The 10,628-nt window shown below is 33.8% G+C and overlaps 1 protein-coding gene across 1 annotated transcript; it reads right to left on the bottom strand.

Annotated features, from left to right (window-relative positions):
- Window positions 1-779: 779 nt before the first annotated feature.
- LOC105854491 (protein broad-minded-like) lies at window positions 780-10,390 on the bottom strand. Its single transcript, XM_012733902.1, has 3 exons — window positions 10,343-10,390; window positions 9,951-10,108; window positions 780-945 (listed from the first exon to the last, which is right to left on the bottom strand). The coding sequence occupies exons 2-3, from the start codon at window positions 10,103-10,105 to the stop codon at window positions 780-782; spliced, it is 321 nt and encodes a 106-aa protein (XP_012589356.1). The 5' UTR covers window positions 10,106-10,108; window positions 10,343-10,390.
- Between the last annotated feature and the right edge of the window lie 238 nt (window positions 10,391-10,628).

The following is a 10,628-nucleotide window of genomic DNA, read 5'->3' on the forward strand; positions in this document are numbered from 1 at the left end:
TGGTGGTACAAGGCATTAAAGCACAGAACTATGAGGCTCTCCACAGCCACTGCAGCATGAGTTCAACCCCTGGAAAGGGAGCTGAACCATACATGGCACAGCAGACCTTCCCTGTCTCACCCACTGCTCTGCTCAGCAGTCTATTTCAGTATATCCACCTGTCCTGCTCCCTACTCTGGTGAATCCTCTCATTCCTTAATCCCACGTCTGGCCTCCACCCCAGCTATTGTAATCATAAATAAATAAAATAAGTCTTTTAAAGAAAAAGTAGATGGGAGTAGATTAGGAATAACAGAGGAAAAAAAGACATACAAAAGTAAATGTTATAATAGAGGTGAGTATCAGTCTAGGAAAGTCCCAAATTGATATAAAGGGTGTGTGGGAAAATGGGACCCCATTCAGCACATCTCCGTACATTCCTCTCAATTTTGCTATAACCTAAAGCTTCTCTAAAAAAATAAGTCTCTTTTAAAAAAACAGTGAAGGAGTAGGGCCTGCAAAAATTTAGGAAAAGGGCTTTCTAGGTCCATGTAATATGAGAAGGAAGGTAATTAGAACCCATGTAGGGGAAGGAAGAAGAAGTCTCAAGACAGACTTTGTAGGCTACAGAAAAACATCTGGATTTTACTCTAAATGAGATGAGAGGCTTTGCAGTGAGTTGAGGGAAAGTGTAAAAAAAAATCATTCTAGCTGCTATGAGGGAAACAGACTGTGGGATGGGTGCTTTCAAAAAGTCCTGATGAAAGAAAACTTCCTTTGTAATATTATTGTGGGTGTACTTACTCTTTAGATTCCTGGGTTCTTTTAGTAACATGCTGTACCACTGTATCATAGCCAGATTCCTCACCCTGATTTGGATCAGATGTCCATTTTTCCATTTCTTCTTCAATCATAGACCCCAAAGTGTTGCATATATGCTGTCTAAGGTATTTCACAAATTCATAGCTGAAACAAATATTTTTAAAATATCATGAACTTACCATAGCCAAAAACAAATTAACACAGAAAAATTTATAACACATTCATATTTCTTTCCCTATTAATAACTTATTCTGTTGAACTAGAATTAAGAGTCATTTACCCTAAACTGTCAAACTAATCTTTTAAACTTGATTAATTGGTAAAGATAATCATTTACAGATGACCAGGGACAGGAACAGAGAAAGAGGGCAAATTTCAGGACTAACTCAACCTTTATTGTGTTAAGAACCTTTTCACAGGTTTTATTTTTATCTACTATCTTTAATATGTGATGTTTAAGGGTGAAGAAAGCAGTTGTTAAGGGTTTTATTTTTTACAATTACTCAAGATGATAAGGAAAACTATACCAGAAAAATAGTAATGATTAAAAAGAATAAATATGAAAAGATTAAGCTACAATCATCAGAAGAGTTTTTGTATACATTTTGAAAGTAGTAATTGACCTGAGTTCACAGCAAAAGTACAGGTTTGGAGTAAAAATGCCTGAGTGCCAGCTTCACTTCTAACACTTCATAACTCTGACTCTGGACAAGTCTCAGTTTTTTCATCTATTATCTGGCAAAGATGTATACCTAATTCATATTATTATTCTAAATTAAGAAGGCAGTAGACAAGAAACTTAGACTTTGCAACCATAAATTTATCCCCGACTCCCACAGCTTCAATTTAAGATTCCACACAAATAGGTGGTTTCTTTAATTTTTCCTTTAGTCAAATTTCTCTAGAATGTCAGACCAAAATGAGCTACTTGCTGGACGAGGCTTCTTCATGTGCTTTCATTGTATTGAAGTCAACATAATCACAGTACAGTTACATTTGGATTCTCACTGTCATTGCGGGGTTGTTATATTGTGCAGGAAGCTCTAGGGAATTGTCGTACCTTGTGCACAGATATTTCATTGGGGTGTGGAGAATGCCAAGCACCCTAATAAAATATAGAGCAGATCTGTGGAATATGAGCATCCAGATAAAATGTGTCAGCTGTGGAAGTTGACTGCACATTCTGTTCAGCTTTGTGTTAGTACCACTCACCATAAATGGTTACTTAAGTCTATGACTTCATGTGTTCAATTAAAAAAAAATTAGCCATATTTTAACCTCAAATCCCCAGATGCAAAAAAAATCAGAAATAATTTAAAAATTGTCCAAATATGGAGCAAACTCCCTAATATAGAGGAGGAAAAAAGCCATGAAGTTGATTATGGGGCAGACTGGGATGCATATAATGAAAAGATAAACAGAATCCAAAAGGATTCCAAGTTAGATGGTATTTTTGAGAAGAGAAACTGTGTAAAAACTTTAAAAAAAAAAAAAGAGCGTTAACAATGCTTGGAAAACAGCAAAAACCTCGCTCAGCTTATATAGCTTATATTTTTTATTATCTAAAAGGTTCCAAGACAAACAATGGTTTATTAGAGGTAAAAAAGACATAATGAAAACTAGAAAACTCTTTCCAGGTCTCCAAAGCAAGAATATATTCAACATTCTGAAATGATAAATTTCATTATTACTTTGAAGTGAGGTTTAGGAAATAACAAATGATAAAACTGGAAGAAATGATCTTCTACATAATAGATCAAAGTCTCCATCAAAAAATGTCACTAGGAGTTTTAAAATAGAAGACTGAGTTATGTTCATAATGGATAGTCACAAGAAGCCAATATGGTCTCAATTTCCAAAGCCATTGTCAAATTAGAAGGTGTAAAGTTAGTTAAAGTTTGTTAATATTTAATTCTTTTTTCTTTAACCCAAGGCCTTTGAGAGTTCAATTAATTTTACACTATTATTTTGTTTTAGAAAACCTAAACAGAAAAATGATCATGCAAAATTCACTTTGCATTTGGGAACTACTGAAAGCCAAAATAATCTATGAAATGTAGCAGTGAATCATTTTACCTGGTACATGTAATTCAGACTGATTTTTTTTTTATACTTGATGACTATATCAAGAGCATGGTTGTTTCTTTATATTATGGATACAACTTATAGCTCAACAATTTCAACAGTCATCTGAAGCTATCCTCTAAATCAGTGGTTCTCAAATTATGTCAGGACACCTGAAATTCTTATGAAAACAGATTGCTGCCCCTCGCTGGTAGCAAAGCTTACCACAGCGGCTTCAGTGCCAGTTCGATCCCAGGCCCAGGAGGTGACCCACTCCCTTCAGCAGTGTACTTCATCAATTTGCCTGCTGTGCTCCCCACTCTGTCTCTGGTGAATCCTCTCACCACCCCTGGCGCCCCTGGCTTGTACCCCAGTTCTGTATGCATAAATAAATAAATCTTCAAAAAAAAAATAAAAGATTACTGGGTCCCATTCTTTGAGCTTCAATTCAGTATATACCCAGTAGAATCCAAGACTTTATATTTCTAACAAGCTCCCAGGCAACACTGATACTGAAGTCAATGCTACTGATGCCTGGACCATAATTTGGAACCACAACTAGACAAATTCCATAATCAGAGAGTTTTCCAACAAAACTAAGGTTTTTGGAACTCCAATGAGTAATTCCTACCCAAAAAAGCAACGTTAAATCAAAATATTGATGAATAAATGCACATGTGGTTGCTTTATATTAAACATGTATTAAAAAGTGATAAATATAATTTTATCAACCTCTGAATCAATGACACTTTTTGATTAACAGAACAAGCATCCATTTCAGTAACTAAGGATAAGTAAAATCTTATAAAGATTCTCAGTAAAATATCCCCTGCATATACTACATAACACAGGATCTGGCCTAAATTTAACAGCAATAAATGGTAACTATTATACAATCATTTTTATTAAATTAATGACAAAACTTGCCATTGATATGTCTTCTTAGATCCAAATATATCTAACCAGATTTGCCTCATTACTACATCCTCTCACATGTTCAACACTCCCCAGGCTTTATTTTTCCAACACCTTTGACAAATTATTTCATCAAATTAGAGCCCTTTACCACCACCTCTCCTACATTAGTATAATCTTCTACAAGTTAAAATGCTACCTCCTGATACAAAGCCCCCCCTAGCTCCTCCAGATTTGAAGTTCTGCAAGCCTTACCCCTCATATTAGCATACAAAGTATTCTGACATATATATTTGTATTCCCTGCTTTATCCTCTGCTCAGCTCCTGACCACATCTGAAGCCAGAATTTTGTATTTTCTATATCCTTGACAACAGGAAAAATTTACTTCTTAGCATATCATGCAATATTTTGTACAATACTAGCTGTTCTGAAAAAAAGTGCTGGGGAAGGCTTTTCATTTCTTATGTAAATGACTATTAGATTGAGCTTGTTTATCCTTTCTAATTGTGGCAGTAGTTTGTTCCTTGCTCTTTTAGTGCCTACTAAAAATTTCAGATAGCATTATGCTATCATTCCCCTCTGTAATAAAGAGAGAAAAGGGGAGAGGAGAGAATGAATAGAGAATAAAGAAATTCCCTCATCCCAACTACCTATCACAGTTCTGGCACCAACATTATTTTTCAGGACTCCCAGACTTAACACCAATGAATGTTCTTAGCACTCCATTCTTACCTCCACATTTACCCATTCAACCATAATCATCCAGTCACCAACACTTGTTAACATTTCCTGTACATCTTTGGCTTCACCACTTTTCTTTTTTTTCCATTTCTATCAATCAGTGCAAAACCCACATCATCTCACACAGATTATTACACAGCCTTCTCATCTTTTTCATTCTCTTCCCTCTCATATTTATCTTAAATTCCAGGGTCATGGTGGTCCTCAAAAAAATATTGATTTTTTCATTATTTCTGAGATAGTAATTTTACTCATACCAATACTTCACACTCTGTCTACACATAATGTTTCAATAAATATTTGTTGAACTAAATTCTAATTATAATTTTGGCTGCTTAATATCTTTACAATATTATCATTACAATTTCCTTGGCCTAGAATTTAAATAGCTAATCAATTAAATCCATTTATCAAGCATCTCCACATAATTGAGGCAACACCCGATATTTTCAAAACCATATTGATTTTCATATATGTAAGAGAGGGATTTTAAACGAATTATCATGTACTAGATTCTATACTAAGTACTTTGTAAATACTGATTTATTTACAATATGAGATAGGTAAGATAGAAGAGGACATAGATTCAAAAGTTAAGGCATCTTGGCAAATTCACAAACTACTAATTCAGGTCTACCGTACTCAAAAGTTCTTGTCATTCCCACAACTGCATGCTCTTCCAAAGGTACAAAAATTCCAAAATGTTTAAGTAATAAAATAAGACAGATGATCTATAGCAGTAAATTAGTATTGAAAAGGGAAATAAGTAAATATAAGACATATTTTTACCAACTTCGATATTATATAGTTTTTTGTTTAAGGAAAAGTAGCTGTTAAAATTTATTTTCTCAAATTATACCATTGACAAATTTAAATTTATAGTTTACTTAAAATTTTGTTTTCCATTGAACTTACTTTTAAATGTCTAATATTTATACTCAATGTTTTCCTAAACTGTAAGGAAATAGATATTTATTAAGAACAACAGAAGACAATGGCAAAGGTATTTTGTAAACTTAATGTCCAATATTGAAGAAATACTAATTCTCAGAAATACTCCAAGAAAAACAAAAACTTACTGAGATATATCTCACAGAAAACAACCTTTAATCATCATCGAAGCAGGCTTTGTGCCCTCTAATTATTAATTGTCTCATATTAATAAAAGTCTTCTATTAACATAATATAAATTAGCAGAGCCTGCTATAACTTCCCACTCATTTTAAATGCCAAACTTTTAAACTCGTGCAACCTTAGATGAAACCCATGACTTTGCTAAATTTCAGTTTCCTACTACTTAATAGTACTGACATCCTAATACAAAAAATGCTGTTTCACATTTACTTGTACTTTGACACGTTCCTCATCAAATATATGTCCAACATATATACATATACTCATACACCTTCAGCTAACCTCATCTGTTTAAAACTAATTTAAATGAAAGAAATAGTTAGTTAATGACACTATTACTAAATGAATGCAAACCATCTTTTACAGGTATTACTCAAATAGGTATAGTAAAACCTTAGAGGTTTTTACTGTTTGCAACTAAGAAAAAACATGTTGACCTCACATTTCAGAAGTAGTTCACTGAAAATATATAGCAACATTCCCAGTCATTTAGTTTTACTATTGAAGAATATGAAATGTAAAACATTTACACAAAAAAATTGTATAAAGTAAAAGAGCATTTTTTGCCATTCTTTTTTCTCAATTTTATCATCTAAATTTTCCAAGAAAATATATTTTTCATGATGAGACATGATTATGTTCAAAATATTTGTATCAAAATGCACACCAATATAGAGATTACTATTATGACACAAGGATATAAAAACATTGCACAAATTTGTTTCATGAAATCATGCACTTCAGGCTATTTAAACAAACAAGAAATTTTCTAATCATATATAGAAAAATTATCAGTAAGTATGTTTTAAATACATATTTTGTTGGTATGTTAGTAATTATAATTCTGATATTTGGAATTCTTGAAACATTGTATTTCAGAATCTGAATTTATTATATGACAACCTTAACTGTATATATCATATTAATGTATAAAAGTCTATGTAAAGAAAACTTTATATCACCTAAAGCTTATTAGGTTAAAGAATTATTTTCTGAATCATGGTAAAGTTACCAGCAAAGCATTTATTAATTACAAAAACATACCTATAATTCTTAGTAATTTCCCAACATAGGGATATCAGTTTACATAAAGGACTTTCTTGAAGTTACCACTTAAATACACTATGATGCACTAATTTTAAAGTCACTGGTAAGTATTTCTGTAAAATAAAGAACAGATGCAACTCAATAAATACTGTGTTCTTCCTGTATGAAACCAAAAACAAATCAAATGAAAAATTACAAATAGAAGGGTCTGCATTACAGACTATTAAAATCATTAGCCTAGTTAGGATTGAAAAAAATAATAATAAACATTTCTCACTGTAATTGCAAGTAAGTATGCTCTAACTCTGTGGTTCTTAACCCTGGCTGCATACTAAAATCACCTAAAGAACTTTTTAAACAAACCAAGGCCTGGTCTCTACCCTTCTATCAAGTCTGTCAAGAAATTGGGATTCATTTATGGTAGACCCACACACCAGTAATTTTTTTAAGCAATGCCTAACTGAGTCTAGGGTAGCCAGGATTGAATACCAATAATGTTTGTTTTATAGGGGCCAGTCTAAGGGTAAAATATATACATAACACATATAACATAATGAAAGTGACGTCCTCTTTTCTACTCCTCTAATTCTTGTAATCACTTTCAGAGCAATGGTGGACACTTGGATCTTTTAGGAAATGTGTAGATTTTAAGGTAGAAATAGAAGGGACTTAAGAAACTGTTGAAAGCAGTTGCCACATGGCAGAAAATGCACAGAGAAGAACTGAACTGTCTATGCTAGTTTCTCCCTCAAATGACTGCATTCCCCCCCCCACTTTATTATGCTACTTGAAATTCTATCCCTTATACACTCAACTGTCTTCAACAACCATCTTCTTATAAAAAAAAAGTCTTGAGTTACCAGTTTGCATATAAACTTTGTTTAGTAAGATTTATCTTGCTAATACCAGGACAATACCAGATGGATTTAAGTGAACCAATGTTTTGACAGTAAAGATAGGAATACAAATAATACTTTAGGAAGTATGAAACACTTTGAAAAGCAATATATATCTAGGTGACTCAACAACATTTAGTGTGTTCAAGGAGCATTAGGTCAGTGAAAACATAAATGAATATATGAGTAGCTAGACCTAAAAACAGCCAAACCTAAAATTACAAAATTCTATGAAAATATCTAAAAAATGCATCTCCTTTACTTCTACAGTTCAATTCTCATAAGGCACAGATCTTAGTATAGCATGGCTAACATACAAATTTTAATTACATACTTTAAGACTAATAACTTCTTAAGTTGCTTTTAGGACTATATAGCTAATTTTTTAAGACCGGGAACCATTATAATTTGAGGGTGCCTGGATTATTTTAAGATAGGACACAAGTATCTTTATTAAATATTAAACATTAACTGTGTGCATTATTCAGCAGATGTTTAATCTCTAATAAACTGAAGTACAGTAAATTGCATTATTACTACAGTGAAAAAACTGTTGAGAGTAACTACAATGATCCAACTTTTACTTGAGAAGCATTTTAAAGCAGGCACAGCTAATGCAATACATATAGGCAAAGCTGTACCTTTAAATGTTCACATGTTTTTTAAATAGAAAAGCTGTAAATTTTTAATCCAATACACACAGGCAAAGCTATAGCTTTAAATGTTCACTTTTTTTAAAAAATAGAAAAGCTGTAAATTTGTAAGCTAAGCATTCATGACAAAAGATTTCAAAGTTTCCTAGAGGGAAAAATAAAAACAGAAATGTAAAAAGCATAAAAGAAAGGAAAAATAAAGTCAGAAACTGGTTCTTTAAAAAAACTAATAAAAGTAATTAACCTTTAGCAGAATAAATCAGTAACAGAAAAGGGAAGGCACAAATAGAAAACAAGAATGAGAAGAGGAGCGTAACTAGACACTAGAGAAATTAGGGATGAACAGGATATTAATGATAACGTTTATGCAAATAAATTTGAAAATATATATGTAATGGACAAATTCCCAGAATATTATATATTTAAGAGTGATTCAGTAATTTACAAATATTTTAAATAACTATTTGCAGGTGAAATAAAACTAGAAATGAAGCCCTAATCTTAATGTTTGATACAGACTTTGAGGTATATTAGTATGACATGAATATATCAAACATTAATGCTAACTTTGAGAAAGTCAGTTTTTCTTTATTCCAGTATAGAACAACAATCGACCATTCTCAACCAGTAACAACTGTTAGTAATAGATTTAATAAAGAAATAGCAAGATGATCATGAAAATACAAATGAAGCCCTACAGAGAGCCAGAAATACTAATGAAAAATAGAAATTCCAGATTAACAAGAATTCCTCTAAAACTTTTAAAACTTCCTTGAGAATCTGCTGGAAATTGTAAATGCTATCCCCATAAAACTGCAAATAAACACAAACTTTTGCATAGAAAAGTAAAGAATGTGAGGATCCCATTGATGTCGATATATAAAATTGGTAGGAGTTTCAGATAAATAAAACTTCTGGGCACCTAAGAATCAGTAAATGTAGCACAACAGGAAAAAAAAATTTATATGTAATCTCTGTGAAGTCAAAATAAAACGCAAACACTCCACTTAAAACGTCACTACTAATAATGAATTGAGGCAACTGGTGGTCCGTTTTTCGATGGAGAGGCTTAACTTAAGTTGTATGAATAACCAAAAGAAAAATACAGGTCTCCAAAGTAACATATCCTTCAAGATTTATCTCAAAGTACCTCTCTTATTAAACTTCACATGGCAACTGCTGCCAACCTTAAATCACTTCCTCTATAGCACATACATTACTGACATGTGTCCCGCAGAGTTATGTGTCTCATTCCTTCATAGGAAAGATTCTTGCAGAGCTCAGAATGCTAAGTTGTGCAGTCACTAAAACATGTGATCAACAAAGAAGCAGGGGTCTTAGTAACTACATGCTTTCAGGTATACTGACAGAAATCGCTGAAACAATAGAAGTGCTCTTGAATGAACAAAATAATTTATAATCAATGTTACTGTGTTGTCCAAGAGAAAAGGGAAAAAAAATAAGAAAAGAAAAGATACAGAATATGCTGATTGTGTCACCAAAAAAAAAAAAAAAAAAAGGAAGTAAAGCTTTGGAAAATACGTATAAACAATTTAAAAAGTCGAATTCGGGTAAATGTAAAAATGAACCTCAACTTCCAACTTGGATGCTACTTTAACAATATTCAAATGAACATTCTTTAACTACATTTTGACCTTTGCAGGATTAGCTTGTTAAGACATCAAAAGCAGTTTTACTTGTGAAAATTTTCATCAGTTTCCTCCAGATGTAAGAGAATCTCCTCGGCACACTCTAGGGAGGGAGCACCCGTGATTTTCTCCTTCACGCTCTGGAACAACTGCCTCAGCATCGCCTGCAGCACTGCCTCGTCCTCCACGGAGAAGTGAGCCATCACCTGTCAGGATCAAGCACCCACGCTCTTTAACCTGGGTCCGAACAAACCCCCCCCCCCCCACTGCGCACGCGCGTCCCCTCTCAGCCGCGGCCTGCACGCAGCGCCGTTCCCCAGGAGACGGCGCAGAGCGTTTGGGGGTGGGTACTCGGCTGCCCGCTCTTGGTTCGGAAAAAAAAAAATCACTTTACTCTCGGGGAAAGCACGGCCCCGCGAAGACCCGCCGTCGGTACTAACTGTCGGCTTTCGGTGCCAGTAGGGCTCACGCTTCCCGAACTAACAGCTAAAATGACATCCGAGAAGACGCTGATGGTGGGCAGGAACGGCGGGATGTCACGACTACGGGTGACGTCAGCACGTTGACGTGACTTCGTAGGTGGGAGGCAGAGCCTTTTGACAACCTGTAGGGGACTCCTAGAGGAAGGTTAAGGTATGCTTGCTCTCTCCATAGCCTCCTGGTTGTAGGTAAAAGTGAATGATGGAAGTGAAGCTGAAAGTAGCTTGAAAAGAGTTAATTTTATAG

This window comes from Condylura cristata, unplaced genomic scaffold (genome assembly GCF_000260355.1).
Source record: "Condylura cristata isolate star-nosed mole 26May11 unplaced genomic scaffold, ConCri1.0 scaffold00001, whole genome shotgun sequence".
NCBI classification, from domain to species: domain Eukaryota; kingdom Metazoa; phylum Chordata; class Mammalia; order Eulipotyphla; family Talpidae; genus Condylura; species Condylura cristata.